This window comes from Haemorhous mexicanus, chromosome 2 (assembly GCF_027477595.1).
Source record: "Haemorhous mexicanus isolate bHaeMex1 chromosome 2, bHaeMex1.pri, whole genome shotgun sequence".
NCBI lineage: Eukaryota > Metazoa > Chordata > Aves > Passeriformes > Fringillidae > Haemorhous > Haemorhous mexicanus.
Window position 1 is genome coordinate 95,739,399 of NC_082342.1, and position 26,082 is coordinate 95,765,480.

General features: G+C 40.5%; 2 protein-coding genes across 2 annotated transcripts in view; one reads left to right on the plus strand and one right to left on the minus strand.

The window, feature by feature from the left end:
* SEPTIN10 (septin 10) overlaps window positions 1-16,287 on the minus strand; it is a 40,777-nt gene extending 24,490 nt beyond the window's left edge. The window contains 9 exon segments of the mRNA XM_059839615.1: window positions 3,915-4,077; window positions 4,627-4,723; window positions 6,183-6,344; window positions 9,877-10,063; window positions 11,560-11,755; window positions 12,413-12,530; window positions 16,048-16,091; window positions 16,094-16,190; window positions 16,192-16,287. Coding sequence (XP_059695598.1) covers window positions 3,915-4,077; window positions 4,627-4,723; window positions 6,183-6,344; window positions 9,877-10,063; window positions 11,560-11,755; window positions 12,413-12,530; window positions 16,048-16,091; window positions 16,094-16,190; window positions 16,192-16,287 — 1,160 coding nt within the window.
* Window positions 16,240-21,326, plus strand: SOWAHC (sosondowah ankyrin repeat domain family member C). Its single transcript, XM_059839614.1, has one exon. The coding sequence runs from the start codon at window positions 16,418-16,420 to the stop codon at window positions 17,924-17,926; it is 1,509 nt and encodes a 502-aa protein (XP_059695597.1). The 5' UTR covers window positions 16,240-16,417; the 3' UTR covers window positions 17,927-21,326.
* The last annotated feature ends 4,756 nt before the right edge of the window (window positions 21,327-26,082 follow it).

Here is a 26,082-nt window from a genome sequence, read left to right on the forward strand (position 1 = left end):
AAAACTTTTTAAAAAAATATTAACTAATGACAGGTATTTCTAGCACTGTGCTTCACCTCAGTCAACTAGCTCAGTTGATATTGAACAATAATAAGAATGTGGAAGACCTAAAGAACTATCAATTTTTCAGTAGGGGCAAGAAAGCCAGGTATTTTGGGTATGGTCCAACCTCATTCTAAGATGGGTAAAATATTTAGCTCAAATGCAAAGTTCTGCAGCTGGTCAGATGAACTCCATTGCCAAGGACTTCTCAAGGAAAAGGTCTAACAGCCTTTCAAATGTTAGGTTTCTTTTCTTACACATGTCAAGTGTCATGTCAACCTTCCTCTACATATAAACTTATTCATGTCACTGAATCCTTCCTGGTTTTCTGTCATCATCTTCAGAACAGACGTCAAAACAGAAAAATAAACAAGTTCAAGAACTGCAAGGTCTGAACATCCCAGTTTCGGGGAAGAAAAAAAGCAAGGAATGATTCCCCACATACTGAGAAACCAAGATGCCTATGTTACAATAATGTTTAATTGCAATTATAATGGAGAACAAACTGTAATTATGATGACAGAAGAACCACTAACCCAGAGAATTATTAACATCAGCAAATCTAAACACGCAAGCGTGCAGCCTAAATACCAATCCTCAGCTTTTTTCAACAGACCCTGGTCTATCAGTTTTCTTCTTTCAAAACAAAAATGTGCCCATAGGCAACAACTTAAATTGAAAAACAGACTTAACAAAATGTCTAACTTCAAAACACTAGCAATCCTCTCCTCCTTTGCAAATGCCTAGGCTAACTAGGTATGCGTGTGTATATATTTAGAAGTTCATTTTCCTGGAAGCACTCTTCATGTCTAGATCTCTGTTTTCAACTATTCAAAATTTTACCATTGAAAACATCTCAGCAATTATCTCTTGTTGAGAATGACCAGAAACTAGGAATTCATGTTCCTAATGGGCATAATTGGACCATCAAAAAGGCAGGACAAGACCATCTGCACGCACACACACACACACACACAAGGTTATCTTTACTTTTCAACAACAAAGAAATGCAAATGCCAATTTTAAGTGGCAAAAAATTATAAAATTATAAAAAATTCACTTCTGAATTTTATATTCAACAGATACTGCATAAAATGCATAAACCACACTCTAAATACTCTATCAATTACTTAATTACTTCATTCTTAGAATGCAATTGCAAACTAACAAATTAAAAAGTTATTATGAAATAGCTTCACCAAAATTACAGGATTGGGGAATAGGTGTTTTTAAAACACAAGACAATCACTTCAGACTACCCTTATTTTACTTGCATCGTTATTACCCAGTAATAATGATGCAAGTATATTTTTCTGTTGTATGCTGAAACCATCTCTTTCCACATTTCCCATAAAAAAGGTAAAACTTGCTGACATGTTTTTACACACATGTAAAAGCATAAGGGTTTTACACACATGTAAGAGTAGAAGGCTTTACAGATGCCTGCCCATAACCCACCTCACAAGGCAGCTGGACATACAAGAATTGCTGGTTTTGCCTTGCAGTGGCATACAACTTTGGATGAATAAACTAATGTCCTACTTCTAAATCCAAAAGGTTAATACAGGAACTTCACAGGCAGCTTCTTCCCAATATGCCAAAAATCATGGCACATTTGCTACTCAAGTGTCAGTGTTCAAAGGCTACAAACAGCCAATTACTCAAGTCTAGCAAAGGTTTTCTAAATCTATGTTATTATCAAATTAATATGTAGACAGCTACATCACAGGCACAAAATATGAATCCTCAACATGCATTTTGATCATTATTTATACAACTAGCATGAAATTTTAATCTTCAGGCATATACTGCTATGCAATATTAATTATACTCTAAAACTACAGCTCTTGGAATTCACATGTATATATTGTAAACACCTTTAAGGACAAAGAGGATGACAACTTAATAACACAGTTTTGCCTAAAACAAGTAAAGTAACTGGATAGTCCCTATTCATTAAAAGTTATTTAAATGTACAGGCAAAGTGGGAACCACTGAACTTCCTCTATGTAAAAAGACATTTTCTATCACATTGCTGAGGATGACACTTTTTATTGTTTCCTCAGTAACTTGATAAAGCACCTTAAGGGTAAGGCTGCATTAGTCTGCTAATTACACTGCATACACATCCTCTAAATTCTCTTCCTTTTTTATAGTATCATAAAATGTCTCTCCCAAAACATCAAACACCTTCTCTTTCATACCTCAGCATCATTCACTATGCCACATTACTGAAAGACAACCACATCTATCCTAGTCTTACTTTTCCTGTTGCAGTAAATCTGGGAAAAAGATCATTTTTCTAGGTTCTTAGGGGATTTCTATTCTCATCCTTCCAAAACAATGACATTTTCAATAAAACTGATTTACCAAAACTAGTAACTAAGTGTACTTTCTTGCCAAAACTCTCTCTGACATCTAGTGGGCCATAGGTAAAAATCTACACACAAGAGAGAACTCACTTCTTCTATATATCCAAGAAACAGACAACTTTTAAATGAGCTCTAAGTGTAAAATTGGGACATTCTAATGTGAACCTGCCTGCTCAGGCTGTTAACAAACGTAAACTGTGTAGGGGTTTTACAGAGATAATTCCTCTGTTTGTAGAAGAAAACACTTCTACAGATGATGGTTTTTATAATTTAACTCTTATCCTGAGATGGCTGTGCACTATGTGCACTATGAAATGGAGCTTCAGAAAAGCTGAAGGTACTGGAGTCAATATTGCCATGAACAAATCTCTAAAAAAAAAAATCTTCCCTAGACAAGGATAACAAGACATCAGCTATTAACAGCTATTAACACACGTTCTTAAATGTAAACCAAATGAAAATTCTATGGTTAATTTCAGTTGGTTTTAAACCTCTTTCACCTTTGGTTCTCTTTTTATGAAAAGGATGTATTACATTCTTGTTAAGTGAAGAGAAATATCAAGAGACCACTGATTCAAGGTCAACATCATCTAAATGAATTCATTTGCAAATGTGCCTTGGTTCAAACAATGAGAAACTGTTTTTAAAGCAGGGTCTTATTCTGTTTTCATGCCTGTTTAAGTCAGTATTTCCCACCACAACTACACAGTAATGGTGCTCCACTAAACCAGGAAGGCTTGAACAATTCACACAGCATCAGCTCTTCCCCAGCAGGATTCTGACCAGTTAAAAGTACAGTCCCATGCATTAAAAAAAAAAAAAAAAAAAGGAAGCTGCAAGAGGGACACGAGAGAACTGGAAATAAAAGATTAAACAAAATTGCTATAAAATTTTAAATGCTTCCTGCAGAAAGCAGCTTTACTACATTAAACAACTGAGTGTCTATAACCTTCTGCTTAACTTTCCTTCAAAATCCTCTTTTAACTCCCTACAGTCCAGCAAGAGATTTCTTGATCTGAAAATGCCTAGACATTTGTTATTATGGAAGATAATGTGGGAAGTCAAAAGTGTAACCACTTATTTTGTAAAAGTTTTTGCTTCAGTTCCTTCTGAACCTGGAGTCCAACCAAACTATTATTTATAACCAGACATTCTTAAGAAAGAAAGTAAAATATAATACTAATATATAATGAAAATAATTTAAAACTTCATAAAGCACTGATACTTAAAGAAAACAGACATGCTTCCTGAGAAAAATTAAAATCCTCAGGTGTATTATAGAAGAGAAGGATTTCAGAAATACAACTGGCTTTCCTGAATGCTGATTTAAACACATATACTTCTCCATGAAGATAACTGAATGAACAGCTACATTCTTCAATTAAAAAAAAAATTCTTTCCTTCTTAGAAAACTTATTTTATGTATGAACGCTGCTCTGCACCGGGCTGATGTGAAGTGAATGGATGCTGAATGCAAGTGCTGCACACCAAGTCCTTTACCTGACTGATTTGTTCTCAGGACCAATGTCTCTGCAACCCAACGTTTCCAGCCTGCAGCGCCTGTACGACTCATAATATGCACGAGTCTTCTCCTTTAAGTCTTCCATATTTGTGAAAAGCATCCTGCGGAGCTTTATAGTGTCACAGTGGTTCTCATTTTCCACTAATCAGAAAAAAGATGATTTTATTATGATGCAGAAGTAGCAAAATAGTCAAAATACATTTTAAACATCATCACTTTGTTCACTAAATGTACTTCTAGGAAAAGGTATCTTGTTGTTTATTATACCTCTTGTACTTCTTTATCATTTTTAATATAGACACCGAAGTACTGAAGACCTGTAAGTACTGGTGAACATATTTCTGTCCTTATTTCCTGCTTGAGCTGAAGACAACCTCATTTCTCTCTTTTTTTAACCCTCTTTACTGACAATCACAAATGTTTGAAGTTTGGTAGTGCTAGAGGTACTGCCACTATCCTAACCTGCCCAAATACTATGTACACCACCTCATACCTTGATCCTAAGAACACATCAGTGTGGAAGAAATTACAAGTTAGTGCATGTCTCAAGTATTAATGGCTAAATTCCTTATACTGTTGATCCAAAATGCAATCAGCCTGGATCAGTGAAACAGCCCCTTGTATTATTGGTGAATATTATACTTCAACAACAGCAAAAGCTCATAAAGATACTTTTAAGAATTTTTTTACCTTTTACAATGCCCCAAGGGTATTGACGAGCTCTCACCATTTCGTTTCCTATTTTCACCTTCTCCATACTTCCTACCACGGCAAATGGCAAATAACCCTGTATGAAATGTACCAATTAAGTCTTTATCTGTCAGCACTCTTATGTAAAAACATAGAAACACCTCAGAAATAAATTAGGGAGGAAAACACCATTTCAGGAAAAGCCAACAAGCAGTTTAAAACCAGAAACCATCCCTAGGAGATCAACCCTAGTATCTACTGATAAAAAAACTTAAACTACAACAGAAGCAGAAGGAGCAGTTGATAGATCCAGATGGGTGTGTTGAGGGGAACCCCAGCAGGCTGGAGAAATGGGCCAACAGGCACCTCACAAAGTGGAAATGAGAGCAATGCTAAGTCCTGCATGTCAGGAGGAATATGCCCATGCCCCAGCACAAGCTGGGGGCCCACTGTCTGGAAAGGCACTCTGCAGAATAAGACGTGGGGGCAATGACCTGGTGAACTGCAGGTTGTTCCTGATTCAGGAGGTCTGTCCCAAGGGCAAAGGCAGCCAACTACATCTTGAGCTGCACTAGGAAATGTCAGCCCCAAACAGAAAACTGCTCTAGAACATACCACTCACATTCAGTCAGAGCTCATAGCCCACTAACACTCAAGTGACAGTCACACATTGGAACCTGTGCTGTGGTTACTGCTGTGAGCTTGGCACAAAGACAGGCTGGCAGCCTGCCTGCTGACCCACAACAGCTGGCCAAATAAAGAAACACCATTACCTGGAAAATAAATCACTTTCAGAGCATGGAAGTGGTAAGTAACAAACCACCACGTTTCCCCACAGCAAAAGGGCCTGTTACTGATGGACAGCTGCACACTGTCACTCCCTGGCCAGGTAACAGAGGTTGGGAATGCACAGCCATGGGCTCCCAGCATCCTGGCTCCTGTTCCCTATTTTCAAAAACCCCCCCACACACAAACATGGTCAGTGTACATACAAACACATGCACAAGAGCAGCAAATACAGAGCACTCAAGGCAAAGCCATCTAGCTTCACAGCCTTAGCTGAGAACTGGCAGCTACCCCTGGGACAGTTGGAAAGGACTACCAAAAATAAGCCAGAGTCACATCTGACTTCTTCATCCCCAGAGAAAATCTGTCCTAATTTCAAAACAAAATACTAAATAAAAGAAGAAAGCAGATGTAAGACTTGCTACTGTAGAAAGCTGTAGACATAAGGCACCTAAATATCTTCTCTACCAGATGTAAAATTATATCTGTTGAGGAAAAGAGCAAAGTCAATCAGTCCATCTATAATAGATATCAGAAAAACCATTTATGCATGAGAACCTCTTTTCTGTTACACATATCAGCAGCAGAGGGGCAGAAGATTTATAAGTAGGGAAAAAAAAACACATAAGAGCTTTTTAAGGAGAAGAATAAACAAACGTGTGACATGCAAATTTACAAGCTTAAAGACAATGGTGAGAGCAGTGACATGAATCAGCATTAGATAATGATGCATTAGCACTGAAATATCAATATTTTTGTCATTTACTTACATTTGTTATGGTATTAATCTCAGAAACGGTTTCATCATCAGTAGGAAACTGGTATATTCGGATGCCATTGCTAGCTAATTCACCCATTATTTTCTTCTTGTAGTCTTGCAGCTCATTTTTAGAAATGCTGTCTGCTTTGCCTATAACTGGTATAATATTCACCTATGAATGACATAAATTATATGAAATCCATGAGACTTCAATTTTTAGGTGGAAACTTTTGTAAATAGAATTGGTTTTTATTTAGCTGTGTAAAACTTCTCTGCAGTCCAAACCTTTCCATCAATTGATATCATATTTTCACAATGGAAAATATTCTCATGGGCATAATTTAAATAACTAGCAACCAATTACTTAATATACTGCTTTAAAAGCAATTGATCCTAAGAACAAGGAAGGAGGTCTCATAGAGCGAAGTACTCAAACGCAAGCAATGCCTTCTTATTAACTAAATGCCATTAAGTATTTGTATCTCTGTTAAAAAAAATAGATTGTTTAGTTTATAGCAGCAGGGGACATGGCTCAGGTGTTAAATGAAAGCTGGCAGTCCAAATACAGAAAGGAAAGGAAGCTGGCTACCAACCCCTGCCTACCCCTGAGCTCTTCCTTGGGCTCCTTTCAGATACATCTTCCTCACCTCACCACTGCAGCACAGTTTCTCCAGTATCTGACATGAGCAGAGGAATAACAAAGGCTAAAGCTTCTTGCTTACCAGTCTTGCCACTAGTTATTCAGAACACAGAATTCAGTTCTATTAAACTGCCCTATCTCCTAAAACAGTGATGGCAGTAACTTGGAAGCAATAGTTGCCAATTTTTTCTTACAAATACTATCAGCACTCCCAAAATACACATTTTTCAGAACTAAATGGATGAATACCCAAATGGGAAAAAATGTAAATAATGAATATCCAAATATTTTCAAAGAACAACATAAATAACTCTTCTGGATTTCAGAAGATGAAGTGTTTTACAGAGTTCCTTGACAGCAGATGCAAAAACGAAGGAGAGGAAAACTAAAAAACAAAACAACATACACACTTTCAGGCAGAATATTCAGAAGAATAGAATGGAAATGCCTAAATGTCAGGAACAGGTTCAAAATGGATATTTTTCAAATAAGACTTCTGTCTTAAGCAGAATGTCCCAAAGAAAAAGAAGCAAGCCAGCTCTGAACTATGACTTCCAAGATTGCTTGATGATAGTCCTTAATTGTGTAGCATGCATGATCTAAGCACATATGGGGTAAAAGATCTAAAATCAAATAAAATTATGGAATTTATATTTCTAATAACTGAACTAATTTAGAACTTTATAAACAATCTGTTCCACTAGCAGTAATTCACACCTTCAATCAAATTAGCTGAGGGACAAGAACGTAGGTTTTCTCCAAGGTAGGTCTAAAAATGGATGGAACACAGAGTCCTCAGAATTAAACTAACCTCTTCTCTTTTTCAACATGAAAGTTGTCTTTTTGACGTGAACATTTTTCAAGCACACACTAATTAGGAGAGAAATTCTTAGAAAACAGCAAACAAATAGCAGAGAAAGTCTACCAAGAAGAACAGTAAAATGCAAAATCATCAGAAACTGTGATCACAGCCTATCAACATTGACATTAAATCACCATAAGTCTGTAAAAATTGAAAAGCATAAAATTAACTCTGGCTTTAGATAAACAACATAGAAGGAAAATAAATACATGCAATTGAAATCACTGTTGGTTGCAAGAGCAGGCTGATTTAAGTGTACCTCTGTGAATCAGTATAAAAATTTCTGAAGATTCCTTCTGAAGGGAAAAAACCTAAATCCCCAAAATACTTCACTGACTTAACCATAACCTGCATACAATTCTGTGAGAATTAATTAGAACTACAGAGCTATTAGTTGAATAATCACTATTTCCAGGAAGAAAGAGTACAGGAAAAGACCCCTTTGTCTGTGAATGAAACCTGGCTGGTCTGTAGTGATGCCATCCTAAGCAAAACTATAGGATTTTCCAGTGTCTAAATGCCAGAGTCCAAATTCTCAGTTAGTCATTCTATTCATAACAGAGAAAAATAAACTGACCATAGATACTCTGTTTTTTTCTTCAAGGACTGCAGAGTACAGGATGAACCTGATCTATCCCAAGAACGCTCTGTACCTCCGAGCTGTGTAATCTGCTATTGTTTTGTAGCAGCAGACTGTAACAAAAGTACACAGTGTACACTGCAGTGGATTTAGGAAGAAACTCAAGACAGCTTTCCACATAGATTTACACATTTGATGGATGCATGTGGCTGTACCATCTTCTCTTTATGGAATCCTGTACTCAGTGAATACACCCAGGGACTCCCACATCCTGGGAAATTCCAAGTTCTTAACTGCCACTAGGAAAATGCAGTACTAAAAGCACCACAAACATGCTCCACAACAAGATGGAAACAAAACTACAGTTAAAGCACATAACTCTGTCTGTATGTACATGGATATTTCTGCAGTAAGATCCGAAAGAATCCATTGCAAAGGGATAAAACAACAGAGTTACATGTGGTTTATGCTCCCTCTGTTCCAAAGCAGAACTAAAAATTTTTGCAGTAGGTGGCTAGAAGCCAAAACTTCCTCAAAGCAGAATTACTTTTGGTTTATCCCGATGGAAGATCTATATCCTTTTCTCTTGAAAGAAACACTGTTTTAAAGGAAGTTCAGTAAAGAGCAGACACAACCTAGAAACCAACAACACAGCATAGAGAAATGTGCTCTCCCCTACCTTCGTACCACCATACCTTCCCTTGTCTGCTATTGAGAAGTTCAGAATGCAAAACACATCCACAAACAAAGTAACAAAAATCCCAAATATTCTTATCAAGTGCAAATGTGGACTAGACAGCTGATTTAATCCTTGCTATCTTGGAAAAACTTGTCAGAAACCAGAAAATGCAGGAAAAAAATTTAGTGGGAGGGGTTCTAGTACAGCGCAAAGAAAAAGGCGAATAGCACAGCAAATGCATTTAAAAGTTTTCAAAATTTTCAACATTTCAACAAATTAAATTCAAATAATATAAGGTTTCTTAAAATAGGTTAAACATTTAGCTTCACATAGCCCCATTACAGGAAGACAGTTAAGGATTTAGAAAATGCAAGTAATTTCACTAGAAACTGCTTTTTCAAAGCTTTCTAAACAAATCAATATGTTAAAACACTACTGCAGCCTATCACAGAAAAAGCCACATTGGCAGAGTGTTCTGTTCATGGCTCTTCATGCCTCTTCAGTTATCTAAAACGAAGATCTTCAGTGTTGCAGAGCTTTTTAGATGCCAACTTTCCAGCAGTCCCAAAACTAGAAACAAGCTTAATTAGAAATAGTAAAGTGGTTATAGAAGGTGCCCTATCCAATCTCACTACTATGCTTAGGGTTTAATAAAAGTAAAGTTGGTGTGGTTTTACTTTTTTTAGTATTTTTTTTAACTTCGTTGTGCTTCTTTTTTCAATGTTCTTGCCATATGCCTCTCTTTTTGATTTGTAAATAAATAAGTGATGAACTGCAAGCTACTTGCAGAACCCATGTATTCAGAACTTAAAGTATATCAGTACCAAAAAAACATTACAAAACCAAATGCATCGATATAGAACTGAAACATGGTAGTGGACCTAAAAGCAACAAGATGCTTTAGAAAGTAAGACAAATTCTTGGAACTGTTTCCAAGTCTTACCTTACTGTCTAGGCTTCTCATAGTTAACAAATCTATGGTTTTTAGAGAACGGCCTGTAGGTGAAATGAAATAGAGGCAGACATGGATGCGAGTATCATGGTAGCTAAATAAAGAACGTATAACTTTCAGTTCTTCCTCGAGATAGGCTTCAAATTGTGCATCTACATAATCCACTATTGGCTGATAGCTGTAGGAAATAAAATTTAACAACCAGATATTAGCTACTCCTAAACAGAGACAGACTAAGAAGGGAATTCTCTTACATTGTTCTGCAGATTTTTGCTTTACATGTCAAAGGGCTGCTCAAGTAGGGCAGAAAATTACGTGTACAGAGTAATCCTAATTTCTGAAAAACTACTTTAAAAATAACAGTGCATCTAACACAAACAAAATATTTCCTAGCTACCATTAGTGAAAAAATCTATATAATGTTAATTATGATTATAACCAAACTTCCCAAGTGATGTTTTTAAATTTTTGCAATTAAGTTGTGCAAATGCAGAACTCTTAAATATAAGAAAGATACAACAACCTCTTAGGTACAATACAAGAAAAGAAAGAATATGCAACTAGTAGTACCAAGAAACAGGATGAACTTTATCTTCTGAAGTACTGCAGGCGAGAGGGCTCTTAAACAATAGACAAAAACTAAAATGAGAAATGTTAGAGAATAAAAACCCAATTTATAGTAAGTACAGTTTAAGTATACTTTATCCTACCTAAAATCAGATTCTAATGTGCTTTCAAAAAGAAAAGTTTTGCTAGATGTAGAAACAATGCACCCTTACATTTCTTCTGCTCCACAAAGTTTACAAATCAGATCAAATCCTATCAAAATCCAGAAGCAGGTGTTACACACAAAATCAAAAGAACAAAAAGGCACCTCCTATACCACACATCAAAATCTCTAATAGCTATACTAGTATCTACTTGCATCTCCTTCATCCAATTCACCAGCAGCAGCTATTATCCAGTCATATCATAGGCCACAGCTGTCATGACAACCTTAACATGACTCTCTAGCCTTTTATTATATGAGTACCACCATTTAGGTACTCACATGGTATAAATCCTTTACAATTACGTTGAAAGAAACAAAATCTGCTGAGACAGTTCACACTGTCTCAGTGTAAAAATGTAAAAAAAGTGTAAAAAAGTCACAAAAGCACAGACTCAAAAAAAGTTCCGAAAGACATCAGTGTGCTGCCTCTACATCTTCTGACTAAGCTGACTGACACAAAACCCAAAGGCCTTCAGTAATCCACATGATTAAACTTCCAGTTTAAGGTCTTCAACAAGTTACAATGAAATTGTTAAAAACCCTGTAGAGATCTAATCTATATAATCTACAGTACTTTATAATCTGCTTGGCTGTTTAAAAACCCACCCATTGAAGTCCCTGCTTTTCTCCACCCCAAAAGAAAGTACTGCATGTACACACATTTATAAAAGATTAAGAAAGAAAGATTTCATAAAGAAAAGGGCAGAGTTCATCTGAATTACAAAATAATTTCTTACACGAGAAGAACAATGAGTTTACTTTGGCACACAGGAAAACAGTTAACCATCTACTTGGAATACATGTAAGACAACCATTTATTGCAAAAGCCCAAACAAAAATTGACTCGCACTTCAGCATAAGACCAAAGCTTCAGCATAACATAGTGACAAGAGGGCACTTACCTATCTGCTTTGTTCATCTGGTCACCAAACCCCACTGTTTTTACAACTGTCAGCTTCAAAAGAACATTACTTTCCAGGAGTTCAAAAGTCTGGGCTCTAAGTCGCACACTTGACAGAAAATGGGTTGATGGAGAGTCCTCAAAATCGGTGTTAAACAAACTGCTCACCAAGGCTGATTTCCCAATTCCAGTTTCTCCTAAAGTTAAACAGAAGGGTTGGAGAAGACATTTTTCACATCAAATAAATACATAATAATCTCAGAAAGAGAAATCAGTTGAGTTTTTGTGTACACTGAGCAAAATTGTGCATTCTTTTAGTGAACACTAAATATATTTTCATTATTTTTTCATCCTACATATAAGGGTAAATTATCAGCTAATGAGTAATGAGCAGAACAGTGTCGTGACACTTTGGTTTCTTTAAAAGTCTGAATTAACTTCCTACAGATTTTTAAAAGTTAAGTAGCTAGCTGTGAAACCAGCAATTCAACAAACATCTTTTAAGAATAAGGGTAAAATATTAGAGCAAAACATTCGATAAGTATAGAAACACTTCAGTAATACCCCCTTGGAATTTTAGATTTTTTTTAATGTGAAGCTCTTTATTACAGATGTAAGCCCCATTTACTCAAAAAAATCCAAAAGGCTGTGATAAATGAATAAATGACTGGCATACATTTTCAACATTTTTTGGTCTTCACATCATTTACAAAAATGCTACATACAAACCCAAATAAACAAAGCTGGGAGAAGGGGTGGAATTACAGTTCATGCTTAACAACTGGGTTTAAATTCCAGTCGCTTCCTAAGATGGGTATACCACTAAAGCCTTTAGGCACCCAGATACTACTCACCAATGCAAAGAATGTTGAAGCAGAAGCCATGCTTGATGGATTTCCTAATCAGTTGGTCAGGTAAGCTGTCAAACCCAACATGTGCAGACAAGGACAAAGTTCGACAGCCAACATTTTGCTACAGAAAAATAATTTTAAAATATCAGTTAACAATGGCACTAAATATTCCACTAAAAAGCTAGAACTTATTCCTTATGATTTCACAAGCAATGAAGAAATGCCAAAGTCTGAAAAAAAAATACCTGTCAAATGAGCTTTATTCCATGATTTAAGAAAAAAATTAAATTTATTTTACAGAACGATTTGCAGGCTTAAAAAAAACCAACAGAGAAAAAAAAAAACCCAAACCAAACAACCTTATGAAACATGAATGAAATAAAGTAGACCAGTCCAACTGAAAATGTAAACTGAAAACTGTAGGGAGAAAATAGATCACAGTTAGTTTGCTCTTAGAAAATAGGAAAACGTACTAAAAAAATCTAAGCATCAGAATTCAAAATAGAAAGCATAATCAGAGGAAGGTGTGCATTACCAAATGGAACTCGTTCTGAGGAGCTGGAACTGAAATTGCTTTTATGCCAACTAAAACATTATCTACACTCATTATATGTACCAGAACTCTGAGACAGCATTACATCTATTTCATTAGAAATATCTAAAGGTACACATTCCTTTTCAAACATCAGCTAGCAATCTAGAGCCATGACATCAAGTAAGCACACTAAAATGCATAAGGCTAAAAGGAAATATCTTGATCCATAGAAATGTATTTTTAAACAAACATTACACACCAGAAGTAGAAATGGTGACAAGTCCATGCTATTCTTTCTCTTATATTTCCAATCCACATGGAATTGGAAACCATTACTGCTTCCTGTGAACATGGACATGGTCAACAGTAGGAAATTTTTTTATTTAACACTTAAAAGCCCATTAAAGTGACACCTTTTCTAATAAGTATGAAGAGAAAGTCTCAGAATTCTTGTTGCTAGAAGGATATGGATATTCCTCACAGCATATACTCATTCTCTTCTTCATTTGCACAGGACTTCCTGTGCAAATGAAGCCCTAAGTATGGGCTTACAGACTGCACTGCACCAAAACTCATTTTAGGTTCCTCTAATTAGATAATTCCATTTTAGACTTATATTAGGGGAAAATGCATATGCAAAGTGAACTGTTTAAAGAGAAAATATGACATCTTTGGGCTATTAAAAAAAAAGTACATTCAAAGCACATCAGAAAACAAAATTTCTCAAGGCATTCTACCAGAAGAAAATTACTATTAAAAAGTGCTGAGAAACACTGAGAACTGTGAGTTTCCTGTCCATTTAAAGACAAGTGCATCTGAGACAGAGTGGCTGCAGCACATCTACGACCTCCAGCTTACTCAGTCTGATACTCAAGCACCTCTATTGCTGCTAGGATAAGACAGTTCCTCTAACACAAACCATTCAGCCTCCACACCAAAAGCCAGTGCAAGAGGCTCAGTGTGACTGCAGATGGGAGGCCTTTCACCTTCATGTCATCAGGCTAAATCCCCACCTCTGCACTGCCATTTGTAACTCTCCAAACAAAAAAAGCCCTCGCAGGAATAAATTTATTTCCTTCTGATGTCCAGATGTTAGAAACATAAATTATTTTGTCAGCAGAATTGCCTTGTTAAGGCTTAGGGCTTCACATGCCTCGATGATCTCAGACCTGGAGGAGGTTAGCAAAGCCTGGGGAGAAGGATGTGCTAATGAATGGACACAAAAAATGCAAAATTTACGGGCCACAAGGACATTTGGCAGAACATCCAATATAAGGAAGAAACTAACAAAGCCAACTCAGCAACTATGCTGAAATCAACTGACTCAGCTCCAAGGAAATTTTAGCAGGAGATTGTGACCACCGACTCACAGACCACCAACTCAAGAAACCCACCAACTCAAAAGAAGAGAAAAACTGTGAATGTGAACTAATTAGCATGACAAACCAGAGAATCACTAACCATCAGAAAGTAGACCATAATTAAGAAAACTATGCAACTAGTAGCCAGTGACCCTTGATTTCCTTGTTTGCTTTTAAATCTACAAATGGGGTTTTGATGACTGGGCAGCTAGCATTTTGTGGGTTATCACCTAGCACCCCACTTGGCACAAACTAGAATAAAGAAATTGAAGTAGCTTGTCTCAGTGTGCAAATTGCTGCTGCCTACCAAGCAGCGAGCACTCATTCAGGACAACGCCTCCCTTCCTTACACAAGAATCACTGTGTAAACCTATTCCACCTGACAGCAACTGAAGCATTGTCTTAAGAGAAAAGCAGTAGCCACATTTTTCCCTCTGAAATTTTCCACGGACATCGGGTGTCTGTCCCTCTGCTATTGTCTAACAAATAGCAGAGAAATTAAGTCCACAAAAATGACCACAGGGTATCTGCATTCTTACAACTTCTAAAAGAAGGAAAAATATCACCTAGTTGATCACCTAATTGATATCATCTAACTCACACCTCATTCGTTCCCTCAGCCCCATTTTTAAAGGTTGGTGGCATAATGTGTCTGGATTTCTCCAGATTCGTTAAATTGGATGAGGTTTTGAATGACATGGTCTAGTGAAAACTGCCCCTGCCCAGATCAAGAGGGTTGGAACCAATCTTTTTGAGATCCCTTCCAACCCAAACCATTCTAAGATTCTATGATTTAACCAAATATTTTGGTTTATATAAAGTTGTCTTGCCCATCAAAAACAGCATGAAAAAAAACATAGCCTGTGTAACATTTAAAAATTATTTCTTTCAGAAAATAACTAAAAAAAATACTAATCTTTTAAATTTACCACATATTTTTCAGCAAAACTGCACAACACCACGCTTTACCAAAGCAAAAGCTAAGTCTCAGACTACATGCATCACTCTGCGTAAACCTCTGCAGAACGAGACTAGCAGTCTAAGCAAGAAACTAGCTTGCTACTGGATTTGCAGACGTGACAGAAATTTGCCCTCCAAAACTCGAAGAAAACCGTAACCATTGTGCAGAGGGTGAGGATCCCGGCAGCCCCAGGCGGCTACGCCAAAGTGCTGGGAAGGATGCCGCGCAAATGGACATCCCTCCAATAATGCGCCCACGGGCACCCCAGATCTGACTTTTCCTGAGCCCCAGGTTTTCCACTACTATCTACAGGCATCGGAACTACGCTCCAGCACTGTCGTGTGGATGGGCTCAATGTCTTCAGAACATAAAGCTGACAGTTTTGCCATTACACAGAAATAACTCTTCAACAGACAAGATCCAGCTTATTACTTGAAATATGCGATACGCCACGGGAGCGCTAGGAAGAGTGACACCTGAAAACAAGTTCCGTTAGCAACAAGTGTTCTAAAAGCCTGGCAGCTCTGGGAACAAGACGGCGTGAGGAAGGAGCCTTCATCTCCCCCGCTAACCCGACCCGCACCCTGACGCGGCCCTCACCAGCGCCCCGTGCCCCGCAGTGAGGGCAGCACTTCCACCCCTTCGCACGGCGCGACCACCACCCTCCTTCCCCACCTGGTGCCGGCGCTGCCGGGCCCCTCCGTTTCCTCAGCCACACCGCGCTCACCCCCGGCACAGGGGCTGCTCACCAGCCGCTCCCTGCACCGCAGAGGGGACTTACCAGGGGCTCGTCGGCATCGGAAGCGGCCATAGCCCCGCCAGAAAGACAGAGAAGGAGAGAGGAGAGTAGAGAGAAAAGGACGCGGCCAAAACTGCCGCCGAATGGGAGAGCCACGCGGCGGGGAGGAGCGCGGGGAGGGGATGCGGCCGCGGCTCCGCCGCCGGGGCGGGCGCTGTTGGCGGGCGCCTCCCGGCCGGAGGGCGGCGCGGTGCCGCCGCCGCGGCAGTGATTGCCGGGCATGCTGCCGCCGGGAGGAGGGGCTCGGGCAGCGGCGGCTCTGCCGCGCCCGCACCACCACTGCCAGCACCATCACCAGCAGCGGCAGTAGCAGCAGGAGGAGCGCCGGCGGCGCGATGGGGTAGCGGCGGCGATGGCGGAGCCGGCGGAGCTGCAGCAGGAGTCAGTGGTGCGGTTCCTGGCGGCGCGGGGCGGGCGGGCGCGCAACGCGGAGCTGCTGGAGCATTTCCGGGACTGGCTGAACCCCGCGGAGCCCTCTCGCCGTGCCGCCGCCCGGCATCGCTTCAAGGAGGTGGTCAATGCAGTGGCCACCGTGCGCCAGGAGCCCGGCACCGGCGTCAAGTACGTGCACCTCCGCCGCCGGTTCTGCGCCCCCGAGCCCCCCGCTGCCGCCCCCCTGACCCCCGGGGAGCAGGAGCCGGCGGCGGAGAACGGCGCGAAGCAGCCGAGCCCGCCGCCCTCCCCACGGGCAGGCGCTAAGGAGACGCCGCCGGCAACAGGCGAGGATGCCGGCAGCCGCCCGCAGCCCCCGGGGCAGCGGGGCGAGCCGCCCCGGCCGAGCCCGGCGGTGGCTGGAGGCCAGCGGAGGGGCTCCCGGCGGGGGCCACCGCCCGGGCGCGGCGAAGGCGGCGGCGGCGAGGAGACCGCGATAGCGACGGGCCCGGGGCGGCCCCCGGCGACGGAGGAGGCGGGGGCGGCGGAGGGAGCGCCCGGGGCGGTGGCGCAGGGCGGCGGCCGGCGGAGCCTGCGGGAGGCGGCGCGGGGCAGCTCCCCCCAGCTGAAGCGCGGCGCCCTCCCCGGCGGGGGCCGCGGCCGCGACTCGGACAGCGCCTCGGTGGCCTCGTCCTCCGCCGAGGAAGAGGGGAGCACCACCGGCTCCGTGGCATTGGACCCCCTGGAACACGCTTGGATGCTGTCGGCCTCGGACGGGCGGTGGGAGAGTCTGGAGGGGCTGCTGAGCTGCGAGCCGGCGCTGCTCTGCAAGCGGGACTTTATCACCGGCTTCACAGTGCTGCACTGGGCCGCCAAGCACGGCCGGCAGGAGCTGCTGGCCACGCTGGTCAACTTCGCCCAGCGGCACGGGCTGCCCGTGGACATCAACGCCCGCACGAGCGGCGGGCACACGGCGCTGCACATCGCCGCCATGCACGGCCACGCCGAGGTCGTGAAGCTGCTGGTGGGAGCCTACGACGCCGACGTGGACATCCGCGACTACAGCGGGCGCAAGGCTGCGCAGTACCTGCAACACGGCACCTCGGGGGACATGCGGAACCTCGTGGGGGCCCTGGAGGAGGAGGAGGAGGAGGAGGAAGGGAATGCTGGCAATGGGAGCGGGCGCTGGAGGCTCTCCAAAGTGTTGCCGTCTAATCTCATGAACTACCGGCTCTCCCATCACCATCACGGCGCTGGGGAGGAAGCTGAAGGTACGGATGGGGCAGCGGTGCCGGGCAGAGGCAAGGAGATGACCAGGAAAGCCTCTGGCAGCGGACGGATGAAGCCTCGGCTTAATAAGATCCGCTTCAGGACTCAGATCATCCACAACACGCCCTCCTTTCGTGGTGACGCTGAGGAGGAAGAGCATGAGGAGAAATCCCTGAAATCGTCATTCAAGCTCAGGCCAAAGTCCAATGTGTTTGGATAAGGCCAGGGAGCAGGAGGTCTGGGAGGTGGATGCACGGACCAGAGTGCCCTCAGGTGTAGCACAGAAGGTGAGGCAGGTACGAGTGGGTGCTCATCTACACTCGTGGACTCTGGCCAGAAGGGTCCTGAGTATCTTGCTTTAACTCTCAATTCGGTGTGGTCAGTGAGCCCAGCAGGTCAGCAGGGCTCTGGGAGCTCACAGCTCCTGGGAGCAGCTGCTTCAGCCAGGCCCTCAGAGCTGAAATGGGAGGCAGTGGGTGGGTTGAGAAACACTGGGGTGTTTAAAAGCTGTGCTCCTTTCTCTCTAAAATGAGGCTTTGGGATCGTAAACCTGTGTTAGTACATCTGCTAGGATTAGTGAAGTGAGTGGGGGAAAGAAAAGTGCAAATGCTTTACTCTTACATTATCAACTGGTACTATAAACTATCAGCAAACAACTTGCTATGGCAGAAGAGCACCTCAGTAATATACAAGTATACCTTAAGTTTCTCTTTAACAGCAATACCACCTGGCACAGTGTGGAGTTGGGTACACAAAATGAGATGGTATAGAATGTTTTCCTGTCAGAATCCAAGCTTCAATCCATCAAAGAGTTGAGCCTGTGTTGACTTTATGCATTGAAAATTGCTTGATTTGACATCATGAATATATTTTTTGAAAAAATAATAATCCACTGCACTGCAAGCAATGAATAAAGTTAACCATGTGCAGAAATCTTTGCTGTCTGAGGTACTACTGAGCTTGCTTATCGCTGTTGGAATACTAGTACAAGATATAGAAGCAAAGAGTTTTTATATATATTTGGTATCTTATGTTTTGTCTTAGGCAAAGCAATTTTATTTTAATCACTGTGAATTCTCAAGTGCCAGACCTAGCGCAGTTCCAGTTATTAAGTCTGGTCAATTCTTGTTAATGTTCTTTGTGTAACTCACTGCATTTAAAATCAGAAAACCGTGTTGTATGTGTTACCTGTGAAAGTCATTCTCTTAGAATAAAAGAGCACAGACTCCATTGCATGAAATCTTCATGAAGCTCTAATATGGTTCTGTAATGTAATAGCTACAGGTCTGTGTTCGCTGTGTGCCAATCCCATCAACTTACACTGTGTGGAAATAGAGAAAAAAGGGGAAGAAAACAAAAAAAAGGAAGGCGTGTGAATTCATGCATAGGGTGAAAAACTAGAACTCCAAAACCCAATCCCTGTTTATCATTCTGAATGAAGCAGCATAATTACAGATTCTAGTTAAGTGGTGGCAGTGGTGTTTGAGTTCTTTTAAACCTATATTTCTAGAGAAGTGATAGCCAAGGCTTTGAACTGTTGTTTGACAGCCTAGTAAGTCTTAATCTGATTGACGAGCCTATCCGTTTGCTAAAGCTTTCGGAAACCTTGAATCATGTTTCTGTGCTTTAAAGGTAGCAGTTCCAGTGAAATCTAGGAGGCAGATTTATATCCATATTCTGCTTTCCTTAAGAGCTGAGGTATTGAGCTGACCCTGGATCCTGAATGCTGCTCAGTGTAGCAGCTCATCTGTGTTTAGTTGTTAAAGTAAGGCCTGTTTCAATGCAGCATCTGTCAAAGCACGTTTCGAGTTGGCTTCCTTAAGGTGCATGTGCATGCCTGGCCTGTAGCTAACCAAAAGTAGATAGGCTTTGACATGTTAAAATCCAAATTTGAAACACTGACTAAATGCATGCCACAAGCTGTAGAACACCTCACAGGAAAACTGCTGCTGGGAGTGCTGCTTTTGAGATAACAGCCAGGTCTCTGTGGCTGTTGCTAGTGACTTGTATTTCTTGTAGCGACGGGAAGGAAGTGCTACTGATGCATTGGCATCAGACTTTCCATGCAGATAAACAACCAGTTTCTGCACTTCATGTCAAGACCTAATAAATGACAGTGTTTGCACAGGCATGCAAGTGACACTTAACTATTTCTGGAAAAAGCTGCATTAAAAATAATATAGAACCTCTGCATAGGTGCTGGTCATTACTTCTGTGCAAAAAGACTAGAAATTATAGAGAGGTTCAGCTTTAGTTTACAGTTTATAAGCTATAATGTTATAGATTTCATGTGCCTTCAATTTGGGTTGGTTGCCTCAAATGCAATGGATAAGCTCAGTCTTGCAAAGCGCTTTTTCTTTATGTCTGTGGAACAGGACCAGAAGTTTTCCCTCAGTCCTCCCTGTTTAAACTGCACACCCGTGCCGTGGGGTGTCTGAAACAGGGAGGATTAATCATACATATTATGATGTAGACCTAATTCTGTTGTAACAGAAAAGATAATTAGATGGCTAAGTCTTAAACTTTCCTCTGCAAGATAAATAGGTTTTTAGACTTCTGTAGGAGGGAAGTTTTCTGAGTGAACACTTAGAACATGAGTATTCTTCAGTATGGGCACATCTGAATTGAGCACGTATTCCATGCAACTACTGATGTCCAAACCTTATTAAAGTTGTTTTCTGCTTTGAGAGTTTATGGTTCTTTCATACAGGCTGTTGGGTGAAGTGTTTCTCTCTTCACATGCAAATAGCAAAGAATTGCACAAAAATACCAAGTCTTAGACAGCTATTGGGTTCTAGGGAAATAATATCAGGATTTTGAATAGAGCATACCTTGGATTTTAAGAGATTAAATGGAAAATAATGTTACATTATACAGTAGAACTTTGCAAATTATAAAGGGAACTTGAAAAATGATGAAAAGATGCCTCATTTATGTCATTATTTGAAGTATCAAAGTGAAATTGCTGGTCCACTGATACTGTTTAGCTGTCAGTTAATGAAATTTCACCATAATGATCCAAAGGTCTTTGCAAGGTGGGGTGCAACAGAGCAAATATCTCTTTTGGTGTTTGAGATATACAAAAGAATGGCTGGATAACCACTCATGTCTCTCTGCGCTATGGGCATAAAGCACTTTGATTTCACATTATGACTTGTCACATTCCACATGGTTACTTTTTATAATAGACTTAAAACTTAATGAGGTTTTTTTTTTGAGGTAGGGAAGACTTGATGCCCTATTTCAGTATATTTACAGTCTAAAGGTATGCTTGAGTCAAATATTTTGGATACATTGCCTAGAAAGATGTGACTGAAATGTGACTGAAATAAAGTTGTATGGTACAGAAAACTGGAGCACTTACTGGTATCTTTTTAATGGTACGCCTGAAGTTACTGAATGTGTTTGTTCACTTTTTATGATGGTGTGTAAGGCAGCAAACTGTAATGTAACATGTGGTATCTTTTTTTTTGTACTTTATGTTCAAGAAATTTTAAAGGCCTGGAAGCCTGTTGGGTTTTATTAATACACTTTTTGTGGTTGTCTCTCTGAATGGTTATGAGTTGAGAATCTGTAAGCTTTAGTTTTACGAAATAAAAAGAGCCCGTGAATGCTCTGAATTGGCTCCTGTATGCTACATACTTAGGTGCATATTGGTGTTAAAACTATCTACTGGTTTGTGTTCATTTTTTTTCATTATCAGGTTGTTTGATGCTGTCTAGCACTCAAGCAGTAAGACATGGAAAAATACAGTAAAGTTGTTTGCAAGACAGTAACATTTTTCTTTGGCAGCTACTTTCTAATAACTCATGTCAATTTAAATGAAGAAGCAACAATTTTTGTTGTAGACAAATATGTCTAAATAAGGGCCTGGGAGAGTGGCATTGCTTAACTTTAAATAGTATACTGACCTTACTTCTGTGCAGCTTAATATCTCTGACCCTGGAAAGACTAATACTAGTTTTAGTCACTGTATAAAGGTCAACACCTAATTAAAAAGGGTTTAGGATTAAGGTATTTTGTAATGTGTCTTAACTACAGCTGGTGGCTACTGTAAAGGGAAGCTTTCATCAGCATGCTAGACTGTGGGATTTTGGTGTATCTAAAAATTCTCTGAAGCTGTGTTAAAACCTCGTGTGGCCAGTAGCTCCTAAAAGACATCCAGATTTTTGGTTAAACTGAAGAAAGTCTCATCTGGTACCATGCTTGTGAATCAGGATGCCTGCAGCTCCAAGCCAAGCAACCCTAAATCAGTCATATGGTGACACAAGTGAGAGAAGAAGGGAGGAGGAAGTATTCTTGGAAACTTAGGAGAGAACAGAGGCATGTGAAAGCTGCTGAGGTTATGGGGGAAGTAGAGAACTTGGTAGAAGAGCAGGCTCCAAGAGGCTTGCTGATCATGCAATGGCTTGACTAGTTCTTTAGAAAATTGTATCTAAACATACATCCCTTCTCCTAAAGAGTAATAGTTGACAGAGATGGCTTGCTGAGAGCTCTTAACATAAATTAATGTCTGTATTTGAGTTGGCCCTCTTACCAGCATTTCTTTGTGTGACTAGTGCTGTTTGCAAAAGCACAAACAACTCGTGAGTTGAGTGTAGCTACAGCTGTTGCAGCACAGTCCTAGTACATCAGAACAGCCCAAATTAACTTCAGGCTTCTCACTCGAAGAGAAGCTGTTCAGCATTGCATTGCTAACTTATTTTTCCATTAGCTAGAAAGGAGGCCTAAGGAGATTACTGTCCTGACTTAATATACCTTGAGTTATATAGAATGCATATGAAGGCAATAGGCTAAACTTCAGAGACTTCATTCAGAAAATAAGTAGTTGAGTTATGCATTTTGTTTCCTTGTTGGCATTGAAAAAAAAAGTACATACTTTCTTTTTTTTGTGTCCTCCTCTGAGTGTGCAAAAGAAGAAGAAGTCTGAGATTAATGGAAGGGATTAGGAGAGGGGCTAGCTTTTTAGTTTGTGCTAAGCTGTGAACAGTTTGACAGAAAAAATGAAACATGAATTCCTAGTTTTGTTATAATGAAACATTTTACAGCTGTTCCACAATTTATCTTCTATGATTTTTCAGTTTAGCCAAATTTAGTGTTGACGTGTCCTAATGTGCACTCATTATTGGAAAAACTGCTTAGGTTTTGTGACTACTTTTAATAAAACTGTGTTACAAGTTAGGTAGTTCATCTCATGTGGTAAAACCTTGAAGAAACCATATTCTGAGACTTTTACAAGGAGTGAAGCTGCAAGTGGCACATGAGATGCCCTTAGTGCAGGTAATGCTCAAGTGAAGGTGCAAAAGCATTCCATGTTCTTTCAGCTAGACCAGCCATGCCAAATGAGCCATTGTGTGTATTTAGGTGCACCTGCCCTTCTGCACAGACAGCTGTAAACTGTCTCCTCCCCTGGGTTGCTGGGGGCAAGTCACATTAACCAATTTTAACCTGCCCTTGTTTCGTTAAGAGGCGTTTGGCAAACCCGCAGTGGAACTGGTGAGAGTGATGGAAGTGAACAGGTCTGTGTCCATGCATGGCTCTGCATCAGTGCAGGTAAATGATTGAAGCTGATTGCTATCAGTCTAAAGCAGAAAGCCTCTAGAATGTATCTTTGCATCAACCCTTGTCCATGAAAAGAGCCTTTGTAAATCTAATCTCAAATGCTACCAACTACCAGAATAATTCAGTCATGTGGGCTGTATCTGGGCATTTCCTCAGTACTTCTCTGCTGAAGCCAGAAGCCTTTCACTTTTTCTGGCTGGCTGTGGAGCTCTCTCAGTTATTTCACTTTGCAATTCCTTAAGAGTACCTGAGAAAGTGGTAGTAGGGTGGGCATAAATAACAGACGTCTATTTTAAAGCTGGGTGGGGTGATGGTTGTTTGGGTGGAAGGGTTGACTATTCTGGAAGTGTGCTGGGGAGGTTTCCTTTTAAAAAGGAGATAAAGTATGTCTGCAATATATGTTGAGGTACAGAAATCCCTTGGGACATTTCATACTAAAGAGGTGCTGTCCCTTTTACTGCTTTAAATACAGAAAGATAAAATTAACTGTACAGACTTAGGAAGATGTCTCTGTTCACTGGACATACACTTGGACAATATAAAGTGTCCAAGTACCAGAAAACATGTTTGTAACACTTGAATCTATAAGGACATTTATATTTGCTATTTCTTTTCTTTGTTACCTGTGGCATAGTATCTTACTATAGATCTACCTTATGGAAGTGACTGTGACAGTTTGGGACAGTATAACTAAAGGAATGCTGGTAAGTCCTGCTGGTTCAGCTGCTTTGCACAGCAGGACCATTAGCTACCAACCTCACACTTGTCTTCTGCGTCTTGAAATGTCCCCTTCTGCCACAGCTGGGCTGGGTGGAACAGACTGTGGGTGTCATAGCTGCCACCCCTGCAGTCTGCAGCTGCACAGTGTGGCTCCAGTAAGTCTGAGGCCTTTTGAAGCTGCTGGCAGTTCTTTGGAAGCAGACATGCTGCATCATTTTGACATTTACACAGGTATTACGCTTTCACGTGTGAATAAATGGCATGAACTGAACTATGGGTGAAACTGGAGAGCTGAGAAGACTTTTGGTGTTAAATGGTGCAAAGTACCTCATATAGCTGATGTAGCTAATTAACAGTCTGTTATTAATCTCTAGCTACTGACAGAAATCAGCTGGATCAACCCTGAACAGTAGCTACAGGAAACTAAAGTGTTGCTTCAAAATTATCGTATCTGTTCATAAGATACATAATTGTTCTTAAAGATATCTCTTTAAGGATATATTTTCTTTGCAAAATGAGTTGTATCATGGGTTAGAGCTTGCAGTACTACATCCTTAGTATGTCTTTTAAAGGCTGTATAGTAAGTCACTGACAGCTGTCAGCATGCTAGGCAATATTAGGCTTTTGGGTATTAACTTGAAATTTACTCAACTTTGAAAGTCTGCTTCAAGTTTCTGCAGTAATCTCAACTTCCTTGTAGCCAAATTTTTTTTCTGGGATCATTAAAGAGCTGGGCAGTTCTTGAACTTGTGTATGCAAGAGAAATGTGGTAGTGGCCTTTATCCTGTGTTTACATTTGTGGGGCTTAAACAAAATGAGAACCCAAAACTTTTCCCAGATCTGGAGTAAATTTATCTGAAGCAATGTTTGCAAACAGGCAAACATTGAGGAGAGACTTCTGCTGTATGCAGTGAGGGGCAGCTTTTTTCTCTCTGATATATCAGTGGTACAGAATAGCAATTGTTATTTTTTACATCATTGCAAAGTTTTAGATTTAGCTCAGAACAGATAACAAATGAGAGAATTTTAAATTAAAGTGTGATTCCTTCTAGACTGGAACCTTGGCTAAAAACAAAGCAACTGATTTTCCACTAGGTAGCAAAGTCCTGCTATGAAAAAGTCTGCTGATAGTGCCTGGCAAAGCACAGAGCTCTTGGGATCACAGTGCTGTGCATCTTTATCCTCTTCTTTCCTAGCTACTTCCCATACATCCCCTTTTATTCCTCTCTCTCTATTTTTTAGTGGCTTGAATTCTATGAATATTGATTAATAGCTCAGAAAATGGGGATGCTTCAAATAAAGAAATCTCTTTATTAAGAATTAAATGGAAGAAGTAAACATAAACCATTTCCACTTGAAATTTTAGGAGTGGAAAGAACAAAAATTGTGTTGATGATAAAGTTCTCCACATACATAATTTTAATTATAACAGAGACAAAACTAAAAGTTGGTGGCAAATGTGGAAAAAGACCGCACTTTCTCCTGGAGATTTTAGTGCTGTGTACCTTAACATCAACACTGTGAATCATACTCTGCTTTGAGTAAGAAACACTGCACATAGTTCACAGGATTTCCAGTGTTATTTCATTAGCCATGTCAAAAGTAGCATCTTTTACAGGGGTCCTTAATGGGATTTCTGGCTAACTGGCATGCCCACATCATCCTCTTGCAGATGAGCCCCTTTTGATCTCTGTGTAACTGAGTCTACATTCTGGAAAACTTTGCCTCACATCCTGTTGAAAGTCGAATACTGTCACTTTACAGATGACTAACATTTTGGAAGTTCACTTTCCTACACACCCTTCAAAGTGAAATGCCTGGTGTAAAGACAATGGAAAAAAAAAACAACCTATCTCAGACATGCCAGTACACACAGTGAAAAAGCAGTACAGGGCAACAGCTCCTGTCTTTGTAACTGTTGAATGATTTTAATATTGCACATTCCACACTAGTGCTCTTCAGGGGGCCTTTTCTGATTTAAATCCCTCTGACCTGTTACAGTAGTATGTCTGTAATGAAGAATTACCTACTCTCAGAATACTGCTTTGTCACCAGTGTTCTTTTTGGAACTGTTGCCATAAGCTGCGGAATTCT